This window comes from Physeter macrocephalus, chromosome 14, assembly GCF_002837175.3.
Source record: "Physeter macrocephalus isolate SW-GA chromosome 14, ASM283717v5, whole genome shotgun sequence".
In the NCBI taxonomy this organism is placed as follows: Eukaryota; Metazoa; Chordata; class Mammalia; order Artiodactyla; family Physeteridae; genus Physeter; species Physeter macrocephalus.
Window position 1 is genome coordinate 28369172 of NC_041227.1, and position 26484 is coordinate 28395655.

The 26484-nt window shown below is 39.0% G+C and overlaps 1 protein-coding gene across 8 annotated transcripts in view; it reads right to left on the reverse strand.

The window, feature by feature from the left end:
• RNF24 (ring finger protein 24) overlaps positions 1–26484 on the reverse strand; it is a 170763-nt gene that overhangs the window by 49062 nt on the left and 95217 nt on the right. For 3 of the 8 annotated variants that reach the window (XM_055089892.1, XM_055089893.1, XM_028499603.2), the window contains 3 exons: positions 23437–23589; positions 20776–21046; positions 14805–14954 (listed from right to left, as the gene is read on the reverse strand). In XM_055089892.1, the coding sequence (XP_054945867.1) occupies positions 14805–14954; positions 20776–20780 (155 nt within the window). In that variant the 5' untranslated portion in view covers positions 20781–21046; positions 23437–23589. Of the gene's footprint in view, positions 1–14804; positions 14955–20775; positions 21047–23411; positions 23590–26484 lie in introns of all 8 variants that reach the window. The other 5 variants (XM_028499607.2, XM_055089896.1, XM_055089894.1 and 2 more) reach the window with 4 other exon arrangements.

Sequence of the window (26484 nt, forward strand, 5' to 3'; positions counted from 1 at the left end):
GAACCCGTGTCCCCTGCATTGGCAGGCGGACTCTCAACCACTGCGCCACCAGGGAAGCCCCTGATGAACTCTTTTCCACAGTTCCTGCACCATTTTACATTCCCACCAGCAATGTATGAGGGTTTCTATTTCTCCACATCCTTGTCAACACATAATTTTCCACATTTTTGACTACAGCATCCTAGTAGTTGTGATATTTATTGTGGTTTTAATGTGCATTGCCTTAATGACCAATGCTGTTGAACATCTTTTCATGTGCTTGTTGGCCGTCTGTATATCTTCCTTGGAGAAATGGCTACTTAAGCCCTTTACCTATTTTAAATTCAGTTGTCTTTTCTTTTCTTTTAATATTTATTTGTTTATTTAATTATTTATGGCTGCATTGGGTCTTCATTGCTGTGTGTGGGCTTTCTCTAGTTGCAGCGAGTGGGGGCTACTCTTCGTTGTGGTGCATGGGCTTCTCATTGCGGTGGCTTCTCTTGTTGCGGAGCATAGGCTCTAGGCATGCAGGCTTCAGTAGCTGTGGCATGAGGGCTCAGTAGTTGTGACTCGCGGGCTCTACAGTGCAGGCTCAGTAGTTGTGGTGCACAGGCTTTGTTGCTCTGCGGCATGTGGGATCTTCCTGGACCAGGGCTCAAACCCATGTCCCCTGCATCGGCAGGCAGATTCTTAACCACTGCACCACCAGGGAAGTCCCAATATTTATTTATTTATTTATTTTGGCTGCGTTGGGTCTTAGTTGCAGCATGCAGGGTCCTCTGCTTCGGTGTGCAGGTTTCTCTCTAGTTGTGGTGCGTGGGCTCAGTTGTTGTGGAGCTTGGGTTCCAGAGTGTGTGGGCTCTGTAGTTGTGGTGTGTGGGGTCCAGAGCATGTGGGCTCTGTAGCTGTGGCACGTGGGCTCTCTAGTTGTAGCCCACATGCTCAGTAGTAGCAGTGCGTGGGCTTAGTTGCCCTATGGCATGTGGGATCTTAGTTCCCTGACCAGGGATCGAACCCACATCCCCTGCATTGGAAGGTGGAATCTTAACCACTAGGGAATTCCCAAATTCAGTGGTCTTTTTGCTGTTGAGTTGTAAGAGTTTTTAAAAATATATATCCTGGATATTAAACCCTTATCAGATATATGATTTGTAAATATTTCTCTCCCATTCTGTAGGCTGTTTTTTTCACTTTCTTGATAAAGCTCTTTGATGCACAAATGTTAATTTTTATAAGTCCAATTTATCTATTTTTTTCTTTTGTTGTTTGTGCTTTTGGTGTCAAATCTAAGACTCCATTGTCAATCTGAGGTCATGAAGATTTACCTGTTTTCTCCCAAGAGTTTTATAGTTTTAGCTCATGTTTAGGTCACTGATCTATTTTTAAAAAAATTTTTTTAAAAATTTATTTTTGGCTGTGTTGGGTCTTCATTGCTGCGCGTGGGCTTTTCTCTAGTTGTGGCAAGGAGGGGCTACTCTTCGTTGCAATGCACGGGTTTCTCATTGTGGTGGCTTCTCTTGTTGTGGGGCACAGACTCTAGGCATGCAGGCTTCAGTAGCTGTGGCACCCAGGCTCAGTAGTTGTGGCACATGGGCTCTAGAGTTCAGGGTCAGTAGTTGTGGCACGTGGGCTTAGTTGCTCTGTGGTATGTGGGGTCTTCCTGGACCAGGGCTCAAATCCGTGTCCCCGGCATTGGCAGGCGGATTCTTAACCACTGTGCTACCAGTGAAGTCCTGCTGATCTATTTTTTGAGTTAATTTTTATATAGGAAATGAGGCAGGGGTTCAATTTTATTCTTTTGCGTGTATCATTTAGTTGGTCCACCATTTGTTGAAGAGACTATTCTTTTGCCACCAAATGGGCCTGGCACCCTTGTGAAAAACAACTGGCCATACCATACTACCCAAAGTAATCTACAGATTTAATGTGATCCCTATCAAATTACCCATGACATTTTCTTTTACAGAAATAGAACAGATAATCCTAAAATTTATATGGAACCATAAAAGAGCCAGAATTGCAAAGCAATCCTGAGTAAAAAGAATAAAACTGGCGGCATAAACCTCCCAGACTTCAGATAATACTACAAAGCTACACTAATCAAAACAGCGTGGTACTCTCATGACAACTGACATACAAATCAATGGAGAATAGAAAGCCCAGAAATAAACCCATACACCTATGGACAATTAATGTTCCTCAAAGGAGGCAAGACTATACAATGGGGAAAAGACAGTATCTTCAGCAAGTGGTGTTGGGAAAGTTGGACAGCTGCATGTAAATCAATGAGGTTTAGAACACACCCTCACACCATACTAAAAAATAAACTGAAAATGGCTTAAAGACTAAATGTAAGACAAGATACCATAAAACTCCTAGAAGAGGACATAGGCAAAACATTCTCTGACATAAATCATATCAATGTTTTCTTAGGTGAGTCTCCCAAGGCAATAGAAATAAAAGCAAAAATAAACAGATGAGACCTAATCAAGCTTATAAGCTTTTGCACAGCAAAGGAAACCATGAACAAAATGAAAAGACAACCTATGGACTGGGAAAAAATATTTGCAAATGATGCAACCGAAAAGGGCTTAATTTCCAAAATTTACAAACAGCTCATACAACTCAATAACAAAAAACCAAACAACCCAACTGAAAAATGGGCAGAAGACCTAAACAGACATTTCTCCAAAGAAGACATACGATGGCTAAATAGGCACATGAAAAGATACTCATCATCGCTAATTATTAGAGAAATGCAAATCAAAACTATGATGAGGTACCACCTTACACTGGTCAGAATGGCCATCTTCATAAAGTCTGCAAACAATAAATGCTGGAGAGGGTGTGGAGAAAAGGGAACCCTCCTACACTGTTGGTGGCAATGTAAATTGGTGCAGCCACTATGGAGAACAGTATGGAGATTCCTCAAAAAACTAAAAATAGAGCTACCATATGATCCAGGAATCCCACTTCTGGGCATACACCCAGACTAAACGATAATTTGAAAAGATACATGCATCCCTATGTTCACAACAGAACTATTTCCAATAGCCAAGACATGGAAACAATCTCAATGTCCATCGACAGGTGAATGGATAAAGATGTGGAACGTATATACAATGGAATATTACTCAGCTATAAAAAAGAATGAAATAATGCCATTTGCAGCAACATGGATGGACCTAGAGATTATCATACTAAGTGAAGAGTGAAGTATTTGTCTTTCTCTTCAGAAAGAGAAAGACAAATACCATATATCACTTACATGTGTAATCCAAAATACAACACAAATGAACTTATCTACGAAACAGAAAAAGACTCATAGACAGAAAGAGAGATGTTGCCAAGGGGGTGGGGTGGGGGAGGGAAGTATTGGGAGTTTGGGATTAGCAGATGCCAACTATTATATACAGTATGGATAAACAACAAGGTCCTACTGTATAGCACAGGGAACTATATTCAATATCCTGTGATAAACCATAATGGAAAAGAATATATACATGTATAACTGAGTCACTGCTGTACAGCAGAAATTAACACTGTAAATCAACTATACTTCAATAAAATAAAAAAAAACCTATATGGAGAGCCACAAAAGCCAAAAAAAAATCAATTCACCATAGATGTTTGGGTTTATTTCTGGACTCTCAATTCTATTTTATTGATTTATATGTCCATTCTTATGCCAGTACCACGTATTTCGATTACTGTAGCTTAAAGGAAGTTTTGAAATTGGGAAGTGCAAGTCTTCCTGCCTTTTTTTCTTTTTCAGTGTTGTTTTGGCTATTTGGGGCTCCCTTCAGTTCTAAATGAATTGAGGATCAGTTTTTCCATTTCTGTATCAAAGGTTATTAGAATTTTGATAGGCTTTGCATTGAATCTGTAGATTGCTTTGAGGAATACTGCCATCTTAATATATTAAGTCTTCCAATCCATGAAATCTTTCCATTTATTTAGGTCTTTTTAAATTTATTTCAGTAATATTTTGTAGTTTTCAGTGTATAAGTCTTTCACCTCCTTGGTTAAATTTACTCCTAGGAATTTCATTCTTTTGGATGCTATTGTAAATGTTTCATTTATTTCCTTTTCAGATTGTTCCTTGGTGGTGTACAGAAATAGAACTGATTTTTTGGTGCTGATTCTGTATTCTCAAAGTTTGCATAACTTGTTTAGTAGTTCTAGATTTTTGTGTGTGTGTGTATTCTATGGGATTGTCTATATATAGAATCATGTCATCTTCAAAATGAGATAGTTTTACTACTTCCTTTACAATTGGATGCCCTCTTTTTCTTTTTCTTGTGTAAATGCTCTGGCTAGAACTTCTAGTAAATGTTGCATGGTAATGGTGAAAGTGGGCGTCTTTTTAAAATCAATATCAATGCTTTTATTTTTTTCACTGTTTCTGTTGAGAAATCAGATTTTTTTTTTAGTATATAATGACGTGTATCCACCATTATAGTAACATACTATAGAATAGTTTCATCGCCCTACACATTCTTTGTGCTCTACCTGTTCATCCCTCCCTCTCCCGTAGATCCTGGCAACCACTGACCTTTTAACTTTCTCCATAGTTTTGCCTTTTCCAGAATGTCATATAGTGAGAGTCACATAGTATGTAGCCTTTTCAACTTGGCTTCTTTCACTTAGAAATATGCTTTTAAGATTCCTCCATGTCTTTTCATGGCTTGATAGTGCATTTACTTTCAGTGCTGAATAATATTCTGTTATCTGGATGGACCACAATTCATTTATTCATTTACTCACTGAAGGATATCTCGGTTGATACCAAGTTTTGGCATTTATGAGTAAAACTTCTTTCTAAAACATCTGTGTGTTGGTTTTTGTGTGGACATAAGTTTTCAAATACTTTAGATATTTAAAGAAATTCACTTGTGTGTGTGTGTGTGTGTGTGTGTGTGTAATATTTTATCTTAGTCATGCGTTGTCAGCCATTTTACAAGAAACCCCCCCCCAAAAAAAAACCCCCACATTTTTTGTGGTTTGCTGTACTTCTTGAATCCTTAACTTGTGAGGGAAATTTTCATCTACTGCTTCTTCCCTATTCTCTCTCAACATTTCTTTTTTGGACTCAATTTAAATGTGGTTTAGGCCTTTTTACTATGTCCCAAATGTTTGTTATATTTTCTACCCCTTCCTCTTTCCAACCGTTATCCTGCTTATTTTCTACTGACTATTTGCCACATTACTAATATTTTCTTTGTTATTAAAGAGTATTGAGCAGAGTTCCCTGTGCTATACAGTAGGTCCTTGTTGGCTATCTATTTTAAACATACCAGTGTGTACATGTCAATCCCATACTCCCATTCTATCCCTCCCTGCCATCCTTCCTCCCTGCTAACGGTAAATTTGTTCTCTAAGTCAGGGGTCCCCAACCCCCGGCCTGTTAGGAACTGGGCCGCACAGCAGGAGGTGAGTGGCAGGCGAGTGAGTAAAGCTTCATCTGCCGCTCCCCATTGCTCGCATTACCACCTAAACCATCCCCTGCCCCCGCTCCCACCACCGTCTGGGGAAAAATTGTCTTCCTCAAAACTGGTCCCTGGTGCCAAAACGATTGGGGACTGCTGCTCTAAGTCTGTGAATATGTTTCTCTTCTGTTCATTTGCATCTGTTTATTAGATTCTTCATACAAGTGATATCATATTTGTCTTTGTCTGACTTACTTCACTTAGTATGATAATCTCCAGGTTCATCTATGTTGCTGCAAATGGCATTATTTTATTCTTTTTAATGGCTGAGTAATATTCCATTGTATATATGTACCACATCTTATTCATTCATCTCTTGATGGACATTTAGGTTGCTTCCATGTCTTGACTATTGTAAACAGTGCTGCAATGAACATTGGGGTGCATGTATCTTTTTTTGTTGTTGTTGTTGTTGTTGTTGTACGTGGGCCTCTCACTCTTGTGGCCTCTCCCACTGCAGAGCACAGGCTCTGGACGCGCAGGCTCAGCGGCCATGGCTCAAGGGCCCAGCCGCTCCGCGGCATGTGGAATCTTCCTGGACCGGGGCATGAACCCGTATCTCCTGCATTGGTAGGTGGACTCTCAACCACTGCGCCACCAGGGAAGCCTGCATGTATCCTTTTGAACCATGTTTTTTTCTGGATATATGCCCAGGAGTGGGATTGCTGGATCTTATGGTGGCTCTATCTTTAATTTCTTAAGGAACCTCCATACTATTCTCCACAATGGCCGTATGAATTTACATTCCCACACAGTATAGGAGGGTTGCCTTTTCTCCACACCCTCTCCAGCATTTATTGTTTATAGACTTTTTGATGATGGCTATTCTGACTGGTGTGAGGTGATATCTCATTGTAGCTTTGATTTGCATTTCTCTAATAATTAGTGATGTTGAGCATCTTTTCATGTGCCTCTTGGCCGTCTGTATGTTTTCTTTGGAGAAATGTCTATTTAGGTCTTCTGCCCAGAAAATGGGCATCTTTGTCTTGTTCCTGATCTTAGGGGGAAAGCTTTCAGTTTTTCACCATTGAGTATGATGTTAGTTGTGGGTTATTCATAAATGCTATTTCTTATGTCCGTTTTTAAAAAAAAAATTATTATTTTATTTATTTTTTTGGCTGTGTTGGGTCTTCATTGCTGTGCACGGGCTTTCTCTAGTTGCTGTGAGCAGGGGCTACTCTTTGTTGTGGTGCGTGGGCTTCTCATTGTGGTGGCTTCTCTTGTTGTGGAGCATGGGCTCTAGGTGTGCAGGCTTCAGTAGTTGTGGCATGCAGGCTCAGTAGTTGGGGCTCACAGGCTCTACAGCGCAGGCTCAGTAGTTGTGGCGCATGGGCTTAGTTACTCTGTGGCATGTGGGATCTTCCCGGACCAGGGCTCAAACCCGTGCCTCCTGAATTGGCAGGCGGATTCTTAACTACCGTGCCACCAGGGAAGTCCCCTTATGTCAGTTTTAGTGCACTCTATTTTTCTAGGAAAGTGTCTAATTCAACTAAAATTTCAAATTTACTGGCATAAAGTTGTTTATAATATCCTTTGCTATCTTTTTAATGCTTGTAGGATTTGTAGTAATGTCCCCTTTTAAATTCCTGATATTAGTAAATTTATGTTTTCTCTTCTCTTCTTCTGGATCTCTTTCTAGAGATTCATCAATTTTGTTAATCTTTCCAAAGAATCAGCTCTTTTGATTTCAATAATTTTATTATACATTTGTTTTCTAGTTCATTGATTTCTGTGCTTAGTGTTTTTAGGAAGGTTTTCTTCTACTTTCTTTTCGGTTTAATTGTTGTTTTTTTTTTTTTTTAGTTCCATGAAAGGAACATTTGTATCACTGGTTTTCAGTCTTTCTTGTCTAATATATGATTTTTAAAACTATAAATTTCTCTTAATTAGGTCAAATTTATTAAACATGTAATTCAAATCATCCTTACTGTTTTTTTTCTTTTTTTGGTCTTCCTGTTTTGCTGAGAAAAGTGTACACTACATTTTCATGTAAAGGAATAAAATTAACTCCATTACAGTTCATTAAAATGAGGCTGGATTTGTAAATTTACTTTGCTTATTTGACTTTTACTTGGATCTGCATATTTTCCCAAAGCATCATTACTTCCAGCCACAGCAGGGGTCAATTTGTGTTTACCTTTTTTTCAATCCATGGCTCAAAAATTCATCCCTTCTAGAAAGTCCTACTTAAATTAATTTCATCCCTCTGATTACTCCATTACTCTAAGTTCAACTAATTACCTAATATTTTAGATTGCACTATTTTGCATTTGCCATGCATTTAAGAGAAATATCTTTTTGCTATTCCTTCCAGGAAACATACTAGTAATATAGATTGTGACTTATTTGATGAAAGGAGGTAAGAATGGGGAATATTTCCTTTTTCTTAAGTAGCTTGTTATCCATTATTAAAAGAAAAGTAAAGTAGGTACTGTCTTTGTTTAAAAATTTCAGGTTCAAAAAAAGTTTTAATATTGTAAATCAACTATACTTCAATAGAAAAGTTTTAGAACATCCTCAATATGCAAATCTGTCCTTTGAGTGTGATTATGAAATTCTGAAATGGTTATTTTGAAATGAAGCCTGATAAATATAATTTATTATTATTTTTTAAGTGGTTAAGAGCAAGTGCTTGGGTCAGACACAACTAAGTTTGAGTCTCAGCTCTAACCAACTTTTATCTGTGTGACTATAGGAAAGTTATTTAACTTCTGTAAAATAAAGATAATAAAGTTACCTAGTTTAACTGCAGTACACAGCACAGGGTCTGGCACATAGTAAGTACTTAATAACAAGCTCAGTTAGACCTCCCACATTGCTCTTTGATTCTACTTATTCATGCTGAGTATCCTAAGCTCCCATGCAGCAGTCATTTCAAACCCTTGCCACGCTCTTTAAGCTTTATCCTACCACCTCTTTCCCCATCATTTTCAACTACTTTTCAGAGAAAGAGGTTTTCAGATATGCAGCTCTCTTGTTCCCAGCCCCACATACCTACATATGTACTGTTCTTCCCAGTTACCTTCATCTCTGTCTTAAGAAGGTATTCTCCTGTTTAAAACCAATATTGCTGTAACTTTTAGGTATGTCTCTTCTCACTTCCACGATTCAATCTTTCTCACAAATCTTCTACAACTAGCTCATTCTCCTTAATATTATATTTATAAATATCCCTAAATCTCTATCTTAAAAAAAACCCAAACAACAAAATACTTCCTTAGGGATTTCCTGGGTGGTGCAGTGGTTAAGAATATGCCTGCCAATGCAGGGCGACACGGGTCAATCCCCGGACTGGGAAGATCCCACATCCCACAGAGCAACAGAGCCTGTGCGCTGCAACTGCTGAGCCTGTTCTCTAGAGCCTGATCTCTATCTTAAAACCCAAACAACAAAATACTTCCTTAGGGATTTCCTGGGTGGTGCAGTGGTTAAGAATATGCCTGCCAATGCAGGGCGACACGGGTCAATCCCCGGACTGGGAAGATCCCACATCCCACAGAGCAACAGAGCCTGTGCGCTGCAACTGCTGAGCCTGTTCTCTAGAGCCTGCATGCCGCAACTACTGAGCCCACGTGCCACAACTACTGAAGCCCGCGTGCACTAGGCCTGCATGCCACAACTACTGAGCCCATGTGCTGTAACTACTGAAGCCCATGTGCCTAGAGGCCATGCTGTGCAACAAGAGAAGCCACTGCAATGAGCAGCCCGCACACCACAATGAAGAGTAGCCCCCACTTGCTGCAACTAGAGAAAGCCCGCGCGCAGCAACGAAGACCCAGTGCAGCCAAAAACAAAACAAAACTTCTTTAATTTACAGGAAACTGCACTCCCCACCCCTAATCTTTTCTTAGCCAATATTCTTCAGAGGAGGTTATATTCCTTGCATCCATTTTCACCTGCTCCTCAGGCTTTGTCCCATTATAACCCACCTTTCATCACCTGTGTATCTATTCTACTGAACCTTTTCTAACTAAGATTATGAATGCAAAGCTAATTGTCAAGTGTAATGGGAACTGTTCAGTTCTTCTTACTGGACCTCCCTGAGAACGGCTGACACAACTGAATCAATCTATTGAAGCCCTACTTGTGGGGCACCTCTCTCATGATTTTCCTCCTGTCTCCTGCTATCCCTTCCTAATCTCTCTTATGGGGTCCTCTTAAATGTCAATGTTTATCTAGGATTCTGTCCTGGACCCATTTTATTTCACTATATACATTATCTTTATGGGACACTCCTGGCTTCAGCTTCCACCTATTATTATATCATCTCCTGTTTCCAGACCAGACTTCTTATAAGCTTTAGACCTATATATCAAATTGTGTACTAAACAGCTTGACTGTCACACAGGGAACTCAGTCCTCCCATGTCTGAAACAGAATCTATCATCTTTCCAAACTTGCCCATCCATTTTCTTTCTCTGTTAAGGGATTGCTATCCACCCAGCTGCCTAAATCAGAAGTCCAGGATAGATTCTAAGCTCATCATTTCCTTGTCTGTTTTGTCCAGTCACCAAATTCTATTCATTTTCACCTCTCAAATATTTATCACAACCATCCATAGCACCCTATCTTTTCTGTCATTATCTTGACCTTATAATTTCTAGTAGGTAACTCAAAAATTTCCCTCTATTTTAAATTTTTAATTACATATGTTTCAAAGTTATATATAGTTTTACAGGTTAGTAACAACAACAATAAAAATCAGCAATCTTGCTCTCTTCCCCAGAGATAACCATTTTTTTCCCTTTAGCTCACTATTTTGATATTTACTTCCCAGTTTCTAAATATGTTTCTTGTGTTGCTACTTCTTGATTTTTCAGTTTTATGCATATCTATTAACTTCCTATTAGGGACACAATTCTTTCATTTACCTAACCACATTTATTGAGTGCCAGTATTGTGCCAGGCACTGTTCTGGGTATTTGGGATACAGCAAACAGAACAAATATCTATCTGGGGACAGAGATGAATAACAAACATAAATTAGAATATTATATGGTTCGTTATAAAACAGCAAAGACATCCTTCTTTTGTGCTCCAGTAGTGATCTATCCATAGCCCTATCACAGGCAGAAAATTCTATACTATAATGTTGTGTAAGATTGTGGTTGGTGCTGGGTGTCTCATTTATACGTAAGTTGTGTTCCTCCTATGGTTCTGATGAGTTTGGTTGTGACTGGAGGGATCTTTCTACTTAAGAACATAATAGCTCCCTGGGAAGGTGTTGGAGAACTTAAGTTATATCTAAAAATGGGCTTGGGTAATATTAGAGGAGTTGAATCCATGAATCTCCAGATTAACTGTAAATGACTTGTGAAATCCAAACTTAACATCTGAAGGGTTAAAAGCAACAAACTGAGATCATCAGAAAGGGAAAACATCTTACATTGTGATTAAAATTTCAAAATGATACCAATTACTTGTAAATGAAATTTAGAAATGTTTGAATGTGACTCGTTTATCTGATTAAGCAAGGTAATTTTATTTTAGTGTAGAAGATTCCCACTTGCTTTGTTAGCTTAATAATAAAAAAGATACAAAAATGATAAAATGTACTACAATGATAATGCATGAAAACTGCTATAGTTTTTTTTTATTTCTTTACTTATTTGCTTGATTATTAAAAGGAAAACAATGAGATAAAATGGTGTTTCACAACTTCTCAAAAAATTTACCCAGAATCACAATTGATATACTAGTGTTTTTCTTAAAACAAAAAAGTTAAAGGCTTAATTAATTCTTTGACAAAGTAATAAAAAGTATACTATAAGCTACACATTTTAGATTATTTTATATGCCAACCCTTCCTTTTTAAATATTTTGTTATATTTTTGTCTTCTTTTTAAAAATAATTTGGTTTCAGATATTAAATTCACAAATTTCTGAGTTAAACCACTATTTGGATAGGAATTACCAAAAAATTTAGTAGGTCTGAAAAAAGAAATAGATTTTAATGCTCTGAGGTCGTTTGTGCCACGGCAATTCCCTAATTTAAAAAAAAATGCTGAATATTTACATAACATTTATCAAACTATTATTATTTTTAAAAATCAAACTATTATTAAAAATGTTAGAAAAAGGAAATTTCTGGCAATAAACAGATTTTTAAAAAGTTTTTCCTGAATGCTATAATTATATTAGCTAAGTATTTATCTCTCTGAACAAGACCTAAAAATCATAAGCAGACAGCATATAAGGGGCAATTAGAGTTTTGAGAACTTCAGAAAAGATTCATCTATAAAAAAAGAAAAAGATTCACTTTCTATGAAGAATGTAAATTCACTTGTCAGAAAATCAGAAACTACACACTAAATTCATTTGAATTTGACCATCAGTAAGTGAGTGCCCCCAAAACACTAGTGGCAACAATAAATTATTGCTGAAAGATATCTGATGATGGTATTTATCTTAACATAATCAAATACTGTGCAAACACTAAAAACTGTTAGATGTATAGCTGTTTAATAAAATTCAATTCTCTTCTCTTTTATTCCATAAAGCTCATTGAATACGGTGTAAAAATTTTTACAGTCTCAGCTTTGGCTTTGAAAATTAGGCCCTATTTGGAAATAAAAACAAAAAAAACCCAAACGGGACCTAATCAAACTCAAAAGCTTTTGCACAGCAAAGGAAGCCATAAACAAAATGAAAAGACAACCCATAGAATGGGAGAAGATATTTGCAAACGATGCAACTGACAAAGGATTAATCTCCAAAATTTACAAACAGCTTATGCAGCTCAATATCAAAAAAACAAACAACCCAATCAAAAAATGGGCAGAAGACCTAAACAGACGTTTCTCCAAAGAAGACATACAGGTGGCCAAGAGGCACATGAAAAAATGCTCAACATCGCAAATTATTAGAGAAATGCAAATCAAAACTACAATGAGATATCACCTCACACCAGTCAGAATGGCCATCATCAAAAAGGTTACAAACAATAAGTGCTGGAGAGGGTGTAGAGAAAACGCAACCCTCATACACTGTTGGTGGGAATGTAAATTGATGCAGCCATTATGGAGAACAGTATGGAGGTTCGTTCGAGAGGATGCATGCACCCCTATGTTCACTGCAGCACTGTTTACAATAGTCAAGACATGGAAGCAACCTAAATGTCCATCAACAGATGAATGAGTAAATAAGATGTGGTATGTATATACAATGGAATATTGCTCAGCCATTAAAAAGAATAAAATAATGTCATTTGCAGCAACATGGATGGACTAGAATGGGAGAAGATATTTGCAAACGATGCAACTGACAAAGGATTAATCTCCAAAATTTACAAACAGCTTATGCAGCTCAATATCAAAAAAACAAACAACCCAATCAAAAAATGGGCAGAAGACCTAAACAGACGTTTCTCCAAAGAAGACATACAGGTGGCCAAGAGGCACATGAAAAAATGCTCAACATCGCAAATTATTAGAGAAATGCAAATCAAAACTACAATGAGATATCACCTCACACCAGTCAGAATGGCCATCATCAAAAAGGTTACAAACAATAAGTGCTGGAGAGGGTGTAGAGAAAACGCAACCCTCATACACTGTTGGTGGGAATGTAAATTGATGCAGCCATTATGGAGAACAGTATGGAGGTTCGTTCGAGAGGATGCATGCACCCCTATGTTCACTGCAGCACTGTTTACAATAGTCAAGACATGGAAGCAACCTAAATGTCCATCAACAGATGAATGAGTAAATAAGATGTGGTATGTATATACAATGGAATATTGCTCAGCCATTAAAAAGAATAAAATAATGTCATTTGCAGCAACATGGATGGACCTAGAGATTATCATCTAAATAAGTCAGACAGAGAAAGACAAATATCATATGATATCGCTTATATGCAGAATCTAAAAAAAAATGATACAAACTTATTTACAAAACAGAAAGAGACTCACAGACTTAGAGAACAAACTTATGGTTACTGGGGGGAAGGATGGGGGAGAGGGACAGACTGGGAGTTTGGGATTGACATGTACACACTGCTATATTTAAAACAGATAACCAAGAAGGACCTACTGTATAGCAGCAATCCCCAACCTATTTGGCACCAGGGACTGGTTTTGTGGAAGACAGTTTTTCCACGGACTGGGGTGGGGAGGGGGATGGTTTGGGGATGATTCAAGCGCATTGATTTATTATGGTTTCTGTGCAGTCAAACCTCTCTGCTAATGATAATCTGTATTTGCAGCTGCTCCCCAGCACTCGCATCACCGCCTCAGCTCCACCTCAGATCATCAGGCATTAGATTCTCATAAGGAGCACGCAACCTAGATCCCTCGCATGCGCAGTTCACAGTAGGGTTTGCGTTCCTATGAGAAACTGCTCATCTGACAGGAGGTGGAGCTCAGGAGGTAATGCGAGTGATGGAGAGTGGCTGTAAATACAGATGAAGCTTCACTGGCTCACCCGCTGCTCACCTCCTGCGGTGCGGCCCGGTTCCTAACAGGCCACGGACCAATACTGGGGGTTGGGGACCCCTGCTGTATAGCACAGGGAACTCTGCTCAATAAACCTAAATGGGAAAAGAATTTGAAAAAGGATATATGTATAATTGAATCACTTTGCTGTACACCTGAAACTAATATAACATTGTTAATCAACTCTACTCCAATACAAAATAAACATTTTTTAAAAGTATTGAAATAAAAAAAAGAAAAAAAGACGAAAATTAGGCCCTATTTAAAAACTTAGAAAGAGAAAAATGCTTGCTTAAACAATTATGAGTCAGTCAACCATGAAAGTTTACTGGCCAAATTCATTACTCCTTCTAGTGGGTGTTTTATCCTTTATCACTTGTCTGTACATGTGCTACAGAGCTTGTCGAATAGTGTTTTATGCAGATAATCAATCACCTGTATACCTGACCAATTCACCAAAAAAATGGGAGCTTCAGATATCCTTGAGAAACCACAGAAATCTGTTTAAAGCCTTGTATCTTGTTTGGACATTGTTTTCTGATCCCTAATGACTTTAGCTAACACCCTCCTGAAAAGCAGTCTTGAAATTTCTATGAAAGTAGATTAAATCTTGGGGACAATAACATAAGTGTCTCTGGGCTAGGTGCTAATACGTTAGAAAAACAAATGTGGACAGTTTTCTCGTCTAGTGTAAAATACGTCCTCAGCAGATAAAACTGAAGACTGAATAAAGGTGTTTTACTGATCAGTAACTCACAGAAGGTTAAAATGTTAAGCCACCTTAATTTTAGAAAATTTGCTAATTATCATACGTATAAAACATTTTAACCTAAGGGCAGAAAGTTGATTTATTATTGATTGCTTAACATATATTGAAGCAACACAGAATGAAAATTGATTACCTAATCAAGTAGCAACAGAAGAGTAAACTAAGGATGAAGACAAATATAGCAGTGCCAAAAACCACAATATATATGTTGAGTGGCAGATTCTGGAATCCAATATTAGGCATCCTGAAGTTGTAATGTGGGAAATCCGAGCTCATGGATGAACTGTGGGGAAAGAAAAGAATGGGAAAAAAATTAGGTTATAAAGACCAAAAACCAAGATAGCATTATCTTTGTACATGTACAGAGGCAAATTTTTCCTTAAGGCTTGAAACAAATATGATAGACAGGGTTAATATCCTTGCCATTAATCATGCCACAAATATTTATTGAGTACTTATTATGTACCTGGCACTACTCCAGAAGCTTGAGATCCTACCTAAAAAGCTTTACAAAAAGGTATTCACAGAGAGGTACTGGCATTATTTCACTGAAATAATGCCAATAATCAATAAACATCAATATATGACAATGTTCAATGTCAAAGAAGTAAAAAGGAAAAAAATGTTAAGATTTTAAAAACTCTTTAACCTTTAAAGTAATAATATTTATAAGGGTAAAATATTGGCAATAACTTAGATGTCTCACAAGGAGATAATGATTAATTATATAGAGTCATATGTTACAATATTATTTGGTCATGAAAACCTGTTTTCAATAAATTTTAAATTTTAATAAAGATATATGGGAAAATTAAGCAGGATATAAATTGTATATAAAATATGATCCCGATTTTGTAAAGGGTTGAAAAAGTGGATTATATATGGAAATATATGTGTACATATAGGTAGGTGTGTGTGTGTGTGTGTGTGTGTGTGTGTGTATGTGTGTGTGTAGCAGAAAAAAGCCTGAAAGCCAACATATCAAAATGTTAATAATGACTTGTGGTTTACTAGCCATTTTGATTTTCTTCTTCTTCTTCTTTTTTTTTTTTTTTAATTAAATCAGACTTTTTTTTTAATTAAATCAGACTCAGGCGAATTCCCTGGCGGTCCAGTGGTTAAGACTCTGTGCTTCCATTGCTGGGGGCAGGGGCTCAATCCCTAGTCAGGGAACTGAGATCTTGCAAGCTGCGTGGCGTGGCCAAAAAAAAAAAAAATCAGGCCTTGTTCTAAGCATTTTACCGGCTTTATTTAATTCTTACATAAAATTTCTATAGGTACCATAACATCTCCCCCATTTTATAGATATGGAAACCAAAACTTAGAGTTTTGGTCACATAGCCATGACTGACCAAGTATGTATGGGAGTCAAGGCCTCTCCAACTCCAAAGCCAGTGCCCTCGGCCCATATGCTCTAGTCTTTATAATAAAAAAACAGCAAATATTGTTCAAACACTAAAAAGGGGACTATTTTTGTCGATTAGATTGCTACTACCTACTGATCACTACACAGTTAAAATTCCGTGAATGGAGGTTGCCCCCTTCTTTAGGTGATGAGCTATAGTGATAAAGTGGCTCATCATACCTTCATGCTTGACCTTTCCTTGTCATTTTGATTCATTACAAAATAAAGAGCAACTGCCAGTCTTGATTATCAAGACCACATAATGGTAACTGGATTACAACTATGACTACTGACAAAAGCAAAACAAAACTAAACTCCTCCAAACAAAATGCTTCTACTTTTATTTATACAAGGTACATTACAAATGTGTTTGCAGATCTTTCGTGTCCTTGTTGGTTCCTGGACGAGTATATTTATATTATAGACAACATTGAGATACTGACTGGTTGTATCTGAAGCCTCAGTGTTATTACTTTAATTTCCAACTTCTAATAACGAATACCAGGAACTGTAAAGACCTACTTCATCCCATGGAAATGCCTAAGAAATTCCAAACATAAATAATGAATAATATTTAGTTTTGAACATTCAACCATTTTCTGCAAGTGCTTTTATTCAAATATATAATTTCCTTTTTCTTACACTCATATCTTCTTGGAAGAGAAGGAAGGAGTTAAGCAGTACTTTACTAAATATATCTAGCACATATATTGTACAGCTATAAGAAAATTACAGCTGCCAAAACTTAACTCTTCCATACTGCTGACAGGGCTTCTCTTAATGACTCTTCCTACAGTCAAGACTTAGATGACTATCCTTCAGTCCTTTAGAAATACCCCTCACCGGACAAATCTGGCTTGGTAAAGTAACTCTCACCTTAGGAAATAAGAGGTTAAATGTACATCCTGGGAGGGCTAATAGAGAAGAAATAGGCAAACAGATGGAAGCTTTTATAGTCGAAAAAGGGACTGGTTTGCAGTCAGCAACTTTCTGTGTTGTTCCCAGGATGTCACTAGCTAGATGTCAATACTTGGTCCATCTGTCCCATTATCAATGGGACAATGCTTATCCTATCTTCAAGGGATTCCTGGAAGGATAAAATGAGATGATAGATACTAAAGTGTCTGAAAACTCTTAAGAGTTACGGCAAAATACTAAGGCTATAATGTGTGTACGTGTGTGTGTGCATTTTGGTGAGGGGTCAGGGAGAGGGATGACATTAAAAAAAGTAGTAGAGGGCTTCCCTGGTGGCTCAGTGGTTGCGAGTCTGCCTGCCGATGCAGGGGACGCGGGTTCGTGTCCCGGTCCGGGAGGATCCCACATGCCGCGGAGCGGCTGGGCCCGTGGGCCGTGGCCGCTGGGCCTGCGCATCCGGAGCCTGTGCTCCGCGGCGGGAGAGGCCACAGCCGTGAGAGGCCCGCGTACCGCAAAAAAAAAAAAAAAAAAAAAAAGTAGTAGATAACATAAAAGATGCCCTAGCAAAGATCAAGTCTCTGTAGAGGATTCTACCAAACCAAATGCTCCTTCCTCAGGGAGCTCCTCTGCACACACTGCCAAGCTTTGTGTCAAGTGACCTGCCAACCTGGCCACCAGAGGCAGGAAACCTATCCTGGCCAAAGGCAACTATCAATATAGGCCAGCTGGGAGTGAGCCAGTGGTGTGAGAATGCTACGCTGTAGGGGTCCTTGTACTGGGTGGCAGCACCAACAAACTCTGGGGGGATTCTGAACAGAGACACAGACATGGAGTATTAGAGGTAGCACTGTCATCAGAAGGAAGAGACATCTGCCTCAGTGCTCCTGGGGTCTGACTGCTGACAACTTTCCTGTGAGTCCACCCTTCTTGTTAGGGCCTTACAACCCATTACCAGAAGAATGGGAGTTGGCAGGGGATATGCTGATGCAGAACACATTTTAGGAATTTCCCCCCTTTCTTTTGGTAAATGGAATTGCTTAGCTACAACTGATATGTTGTCCCAACAGTCTAAGTAGATGGTGTATTATTCCAAGATAGTAATCCTGGTCTAGTGATATATTAATTTTATAATATTTTCATTATAATATCTTTTCAGCATGAGTATGAATAATCTTTTAAAGTAAGACAACCTTTAAAAAGAAAGCTATTATTCAACATCATCATAATAAGCATTCTTTGCTATTTAGGTATTACAAATGTAAAAGTTATTTAGTAATTGCTCTTTGTGGGAATGAAGAGAAGAAATAGAACATACAGTGCACTGTTGGATCTTACTGGGCATTTCTGACTTCATTCACATGAAAATCATTTTCCCCTTTATGTAATTCCATAGTTCCTGAAATCGCTAATCTGAGCCTAAATTTCAAACTAATCAGTTTATTTTTTTTAAAAAGAAAGAAAAAGACAAATATCTGAGGTTTTTTTTTTTTTTATCAGCAGTGGGATTTTTCACCAAGATACAAAAGGGATAGAGATTTGGCCCCACAGAGGACCAGAGCTTCACACAGTACACCACAGTTAGATGGGCTGCGGCAGTATTTCCTTTTTTTTAAAATAAATTTATTTATTTTAATTTATTTGTTTATTTTTTTGGCTGCATTGGGCCTTCGTTGCTGCATGCGGGCTTTCTCTAGTTCCGGCGAGCAAGGGCTACTCTTCGTTGTGGTGTGCGGGCTTCTCCTTGCAATGGCTTCTCTTGTTGCAGAGCACAGGCTTTAGGCACGCAGGCTTCAGTAGTTGTGGCACGCAGGCTCAGTAGTTGTGGCTCGCAGGCTCTAGAATGCAGGCTCAGTAGTTGTGGCACACAGGCTTAGTTGCTCTGTGGCATGTGGGATCTTCCCGGACCAGAGATTGAACCTGTGTCCCCTGCATTGGCAGGTGGATCCTTAACCATGCAGCAGTGTTTCTTGAAGTGTGTTTGGTGGCCTCATTCTTCTTAGAACAGTTCCTGCTCCCTGGACAATACATTAGCATCTTCCCAGTAGTTAGTATTCTACTTTTGCTTCAAAAATGCTCAGAAAAAGAGACACCAGTAATTAGACTGCTGTGTTTTATAATTTGTGGTTCACAAACCATTAAAAACCATATATTTCTTATAAATACAAGACATCCAAGAAAAACTTTCTAAGAAAAAATTATCTTAGACTTTGTTAATCTTTTTAAAAAAACTGAGACATAAATTTACATTAAAAATGCACCCATGTGTATAGGTCAAAGAGTTTGGACAAATGAATATACCCTTGTTACCACCATCCTAATCAAGATACAGAACATTTCTTTATCCCCAGAGAATTCCCTGTACCCCTTTGCAGTTAATCACCACTCCTAACCACTGATCTGATTTCCATCATTACAGATTAATCTTCCTTATTCTAGAATTTCATATTCAAATGAATCACACAGTATGTACTCTTTTGTGTTTAGCTTTTAGTCTCAATAGGTGAGAGACTCTTAACAAACAGCTATATAAATTCACGTTATATTCCTAGCTTGTCCTAGTTATTCTATTATCTACAGCTGGTGTCTCCTAAAGATCATTAACTTCATCTTTGAATATATCAATTTTATGGTTAATTTTTGGATACCTCTTTCTACACAAAATTCCTGGTTGTCCTATTTAGGTGTTGTTATTGTTTTCATGGAAGAACATTTCACCATGTCTGGGGTGTTCCTTTTCATTTTTAAGTCTTTCTTCAGTGGAACACTTTCTACCTATTATTTTTTTAAACCCTTCAGCAGAGGAAACGTGTAGCTTGATTCACTCACCATATTTTGCCCCAGTCAAAATCTAAGGGAAAGCAGGAACTCCAAGGTGCTCAAGACTGGAGTGGTGGGACTTCCCTGGTGGCTCAGTGGTTAAGAATCCGCCTGCCAATGCAGGGGACACAGGTTCGAGCCCTGGTCTGGGAAGATCCCACATGCTGCAGAGCAACTAAGCCCATGCACCACAACTACTGAGCCTGCACTCTAGAGCCCACGAGCCACAACTACTGAGCCCATGCGCCACAACTACTGAAGCCTGCGCACCTAGAGCCCATGCTCTGCCACAAGAGAAGCCACCACAATGAGAAGCCTGTGCACCGCAAAGAAGAGCAGCCCCCGCTTGCCGCAAAACTAGAGAAAGCCTGCGCACAGCAACGAAGACTCAACACAGCCAAAAATAAATAAACAAATATATATATATATAAAACAAAGACTGGAGTGGTGAAGCCCCTTTTACAGTGAGGCATCTGCTGATATGTGCCAGTCTTCTTGGGCCAAGGAAACACAAGTCCAAGCTCACAGCCTAGCCCAGGTGGGTTCCTACATTAAACCAGAAGGGAAGATAAAGCAAGTGGATACACACAGCCTCTTTCATTCACACCGTTGTTCTTTTTTTATTTTCACCTTTTACTTTCATATAATCATGGAAAAACCCCTCTGTGTATATTGTCCTATACATCTGTTCATAGGAAACATGTATAACTAACATACACATAACATGATCAATACATGGAACCTGTTTAAACATTCTCATTCATTTATCTGGCTTCTTTTATTTCATTCCCTATTAAAATTTTTTTCTTCTCTTCAAGTATATTCTGTGAATTCTCAACTTATCCTCCATTTTTGTATCTTTAGTATTATTTCCCTCTTTCTTAGAGCTTTATGCTTTATTTTGTTACTTCATCCAACTTCTCTGGAATACTTTTCAGATCTCTTAAAATATGACTTCTGCTCTTACATCATCTATGTGATGCTGCCCACAAATGCTCACAGCATGTATATTACTGTCTCTTTTTTCAACTGCAGTCTTCTATGTTCCTCTTTTAAGTTGATGTATTTACTCTAGAAGGGAGGCAGTCCATACAGAACACACCAAGAAGAGGCCTGACAGGGCAAATTCATCTCCCTTCGTGGTTAGCATCATCTACTGGAAGAGGTTGTTGGCCACATTACATCAAGCACACCACTGTGCACTTCAGTCTAATTCAACAAGGCACTGGGTGCCAGGTCTGTAATAAAGAAAGAAACAAGAAAAATGTGTTCAGAGAAGGGGAGAAGTCTCACATGACATGCTTACTTCAGAATTCTGCCTAGGTTTGGAATTTTCCCAGAAAAAAGGAGTAAATTCGTTTTTTTCCTTTTCCACTTCTATCTTCTGTTTAAGTATATATATATATATAAATGTATACATATATATACTTTTTCATATTCTTTTCCATTATGGTTTATTATAGGATATTAAATATAGACCCCTGTGTTATATAGTAGGACCCTGTTGTTTATCTATTTTATATATAGTAGTTTTTATCTGCTAGTTCCAAACTCCCAATTTATCCCTCCCTCACTCCCTTTCTCCTTGGGTAACCATAAGTTTGTTTTCTACGTCTGTGAGTCTGTTGTTTTATAAATAAATTCATTTGTATCATATTTTAGATTCCACATATAAGTAACATAATATGGTATTTGTCTTTCTCTTTCTGGCTTACTTCACTTAGTATGATAATGTCTAGGTCCATGCACATTGCTGAAAATGGCACTATTTCACTCCTTTTTTATGCCTGAGTAGTAGTCCACTGTATATATGTACCACATCTTCTTTATCCATTCCTCTATCGATGGACATTTAGGTTGGTTCCATGTCTTGGCTATTGTAAATAGTGCTGCAATGAACATTGGGGTGCATGTATCTTTTTGAATTAGAGTTTTCTCCAGATATATGCTCAGGAGTGGGATTGCTAGATCATACAGTAGTTCTATTTTTAGTTTTTTGAGGACCCTCCATACTGTTTCTCATAGTTCCTGCACCAATTTACATTCTGGCCAACAGTGTAGGAGGGTTCTCTTTCCTCCACAACCTCTCCAGAGTTTGTTACTTGTAGACTTTTTATTTTTTAAAAAATATTTATTTATTTATTTTTGGCTGCAGTGGGTCTTAGTTGCACCACATGGGCTCTTTTGTTGTGGCATGCAGGCTCTTCATTGCAGTGCATGAGCTTTTCTCTAGTTGGGCTGTGCGGGCTCTAGAGCGCATGGGCTCTGTAGTTGTGGCATGCGGGCTCAGTTGCCCCATGGCATGTGGGCTCTTAGCTCCCCAACCAGGGATCAAACCCACGTCCCTTGCATTGGAAGGTGGATTCTTAACCACTGGACCACCAGGGAAGTCCCTGTAGACTTTTTAATGATGGCTATCCTGACCGCTGAGAGGCGATACCTCACTGTACTTTTGATTTGTATTTCTCTAATAATTAGTGATGCTGAACATCTTTTCATATGCTTGTGGGCCATCTGTATGTCTTCTTTGGAGAAATGTCTGTTTAGGTCTTCTGCCCATTTTTTGATTGGGTTGTTTGTGTTTCTGATATTGAGTTGCATGAACTGTTTGTATATTTTGGAACTTAAGCCCTTGTCGGTCGCATAGTTTGTATTTTCTCCCATTCTGTTAGGTTGTCTTTTCATTTTGTTTTTGTTTTCCTTTGCTGTGCAAAAGCTTTTAAGTTTGATTAGGTCCCATTTGTTTATTTTTGCTTTTATTTCTATTGCCTTGGGAGTCTGACCTAAGAAAACATGCATGGCCTTTCTTCAAGGTTCACCTATAATAAAAATAGGCTGCTGTGGCCTGCCCTATGTTAGATCCAGGAACTTAACAACCGTTTCAAAATTATGTGTATATAGAGGGATGCACTCTGGGTTTCTAAAAGCAAACTTGGGAAACATACAGTTAGAACTGGGCACATTAATGGGAATTCCCTGGTGGTTTAGTGGTTAGGACTCAGCTCTTTCACTGCCGTGGGCCCAGGTTCAATCCCTGGTCGGGGAACTAAGATCCCACAAGCCACACAGTGAGGCCAAAAAAAAAAAGAACTGGGCACGTTAACAAATTTGGGAACTTTCTAATGTCCAACTTATTTTAAAAAGTTTTACCATTAGTTCTATTAAAAAAGAAAAAAAGATTTATCAAATCAAAACCTTTCATTATGAGAGACCTTCAAGATGGCGGAGGAGTTAGATGTGGAGATCACCTTCCTTCCCACAAATACATCAGAAATACATCTACATGTGGAACAACTCCTACAGAACACCTACTGAATGCTGGCAGAAGACCTGACTTTCCAAAAGGCAAGAAACTCCCCACATACCTGGGTAGGGCAAAGGAAAAAAGAAAAAAGAGAGACAAAAGAATAGGGACAGGACCTGCACCTCTGTGAGGGAGCTGAGGAGGAAAAGTTTCCACACACTAGGAAGCTTCTTCACTGGCAGAGACAGGGGGTGGCCGGGGGAAGGCTTCGGAGCCATGGAGGAGAGTGCAGCAATAGCGGTGCAGAGGGCAAAGTGGAGAGATTCCCACACAGAGCATTTGTGCTGACCAGCACTCACCAGGCTGAGAAGCTTGTCTGCTCACCTGCCAGGATGGGTGGGGGCTGGGAGCTGAGGCTTGGGCTTCGGAGGTCGGATCCCGGGGAGAGGACTGGAGTTCTCTGCGTGAACACAGCCTGAAGGGGGCTAGTGCGCCACAGCTAGCCGGGAGGGAGTCCAGGAAAAAGTCTGGAACTGCCTAAGAGGCAAGAGACCATTCTTTCAGGGTGCACGAGGAGAGGGGATTCAGAGAACTGCCTAAACGAGCTCCAGAGACGGGCGCAAGCTGCGGCTATCAGAGCGGACACCAGAGACGGGCATGAAACGCTAAGGCTGCTGCTGCAGCCACCAAGAAGTCTGTGTGCAAGCACAGGTCACCCTCCACACCTCCCCTCCCGGGAGCCTGTGCAGCCCGCCACTGCCAGGGTTCTGTGATCCAGGGACAATTTCCCCAGGAGAACACACAGCACGGCTCAGGCTGTTGCAACGTCATGCCAGCCTCTGCCGCCACAGGCTCACCCCGCATTCCATACCCCTCCCAGCCCCTGGCCTGAGTGAGCCAGAGCCCCCTAATCAGCTGCTACTTTAACCCCGTCCTGTAGGCGACCTACAAGCAGAGGCAGGGCCAAATCCAAAGCTGAACCCTGGGAGCTGTGCGAACAAAGAAGAGAAAGGGAAATCTCTCCCAGCAGCCTCAGGAGCAGCGGATTAAATCTCCACAATCAACTTGATGTACCCTGCATCTCTGGAATACTTGAATAGACAACGAATCATCCCAAAATTGAGGCAGTGGACTTTGGGAGCAACTGTAGACTTGGGGTTTGCTTTCTGCATCTAATCTGTTTCTGGATTTATGTTTATCTTAGTTTAGTATTTAGACTTTATTATCATTGGTAGATTTGTTTATTGATTTGGTTGCTCTTTTCCTTTTTTTTAATATATACATATATATATATTTGTTGTTGTTTGTTTTGATTTTTCTCTTTCTGTGAGTGTGTATGCATATGCTTTGTGCGATTTTGTCTGTATAGCTTTGCTATTACCATTTGTCCTAGGGTTCTGTCTGTCTGGGTTTTTTTTGTAGAGTTTTTAGCATTTGTTATCATTGGTAGATTTGTTTTTCGGTTTGGTTGCTCTCTTCTTTTTTTTTTTCTTTTTAATTTTTTAAAATTATTTTTTAATTTTAATAATGTTATTTTATTTTATTCTTTCTTTCATTCGTTCATTCCTTCCTTCCTTGTTCCTTCTTTCTCTTCCTTTCTTCCTGTCTTCCTTTCTTTCTTTCTTTCTCTCTTTCTTTTTCTACATTATTTCTGAGCTGTGTGGCTGACAGGGTCTTGGTGCTCAGTCCAGGTGTCATGCTTGTGCATCTGAGTTGGGAGAACCAAGTTCAGGACATTGGTCCAAAGAGACCTCCCGGCTCCATGTAATATCAAATGGCAAAAGCTCCCCCAGAGATCTCCATCTCAATGCTAAGACCTAGCTCCACTCAACGACCAGCAAGCTACAGTGCTGGACACCCTATGCAAAACAACTAGCAAGACAGGACCACAACCCCACCCATTAGCAGAGAGGCTGCATAAAATCATAATAAGGTCACAGACACCCCAAAACACACCACTGGATGCAGTCCTGCTCACCAGAAAGACAAGATCCAGCCTCATCCACCAGAACACAGGCACCAGTCTCCTCCACCAGAGAGCCTACACAACCCACTGAAACAACCTTAGCCACTGGGGGCAGACATCAAAAACAATGGGAACTAAGAACATGCACGCTGCAAAAAGGAGACCCCAAACACAGTAAGGTAAGCAAAATGAGAAGACAGAGAAACACACAGCAGTGGAAGGAGCAAGGTAAAAACCCACCAGACCAAACAAATGAAAAGGAAGTAGGCAGTCTACCTGAAAAAGAATTCAGAATAATGAGAGTAAAGATGATCCCAAATCTTGGAAATAGAATGGAGAAAATACAAGAAATGATTAACAAGGACCTAGAAGAACTAAAGAGCAAACAAACAATGATGAACAACACAATAAATGAAATGAAAAATATTGTAGAAGGAATCAACAGCAGAATACCTGAGGCAGAAGAACGGATAAGTGACCTGGAAGATAAAATAGTGGAAATAACTACTGCAGAGCAGAATAAAGAAAAAGGAATGAAAAGAATTGAGGACAGTCTCAGAGACCTCTGGGACAACATTAAACACACCAACATTCGAATGGTAGGGGTCCCAGAAGAAGAAGAGGAAAAGAAAGGGACTGAGAAAATATTTGAAGAGATTATAGTTGAAAACTTCCCTAATATGGGAAAGGAAATAGTCAATCAAGTCCAGGAAGTGCAGAGAGTCCCATACAGGATAAATCCAAGGAGAAACACGCCAAGACACATATTAATTGAACTATCAAAAATTAAATACAAAGAAAAAATATTAAAAGCAGCAAGAGAAAAGCAACAAATAACATACAAGGGAATCCCCAAAAGGTTAACAGCTGATCTTACGGCAGAAACTCTGCAAGCCAGAAGGGAGTGGCAGGACATATTAAAAGTGATGAAAGGGAAAAACCTACAACCAAGATTACTCTACCCAGCAAGGATCTCATTCAGATTCAACCGAGAAATAAAACCTTTATAGACAAGCAAAAGCTAAGAGAATTCAGCACCACCAAGCCAGCTTTACAACAAATGCTAAAGGAACTTCTTTAGGCAGGAAACTCAAGAGAAGGAAAAGACCTACAATAACAAACCCAACACAATTAAAATGGTAATAGGAACATATATATCGATAACTACCTTAAATGTAAATGGATTAAATGCTCCAACCAAAAGACAGACTGGCTTAATGGATACAAAAACAAGACCCGTATACATGCTGTCTACAAGAGACCCACTTCAGACCTAGGGACATATACACACTGAAAGTGAGGGGATGGAAAAAGATATTCCATGAAAGTGGAAATCAAAAGAAAGCTGGAGTAGCAATTCTCATATCAAACAAAATAGACCTTAAAATAAAGACTATTACAAGAGACAAAGAAGGACACTACATAATCATCAAGGGATCAATCCAAGAAGATATAACAATTGTAAA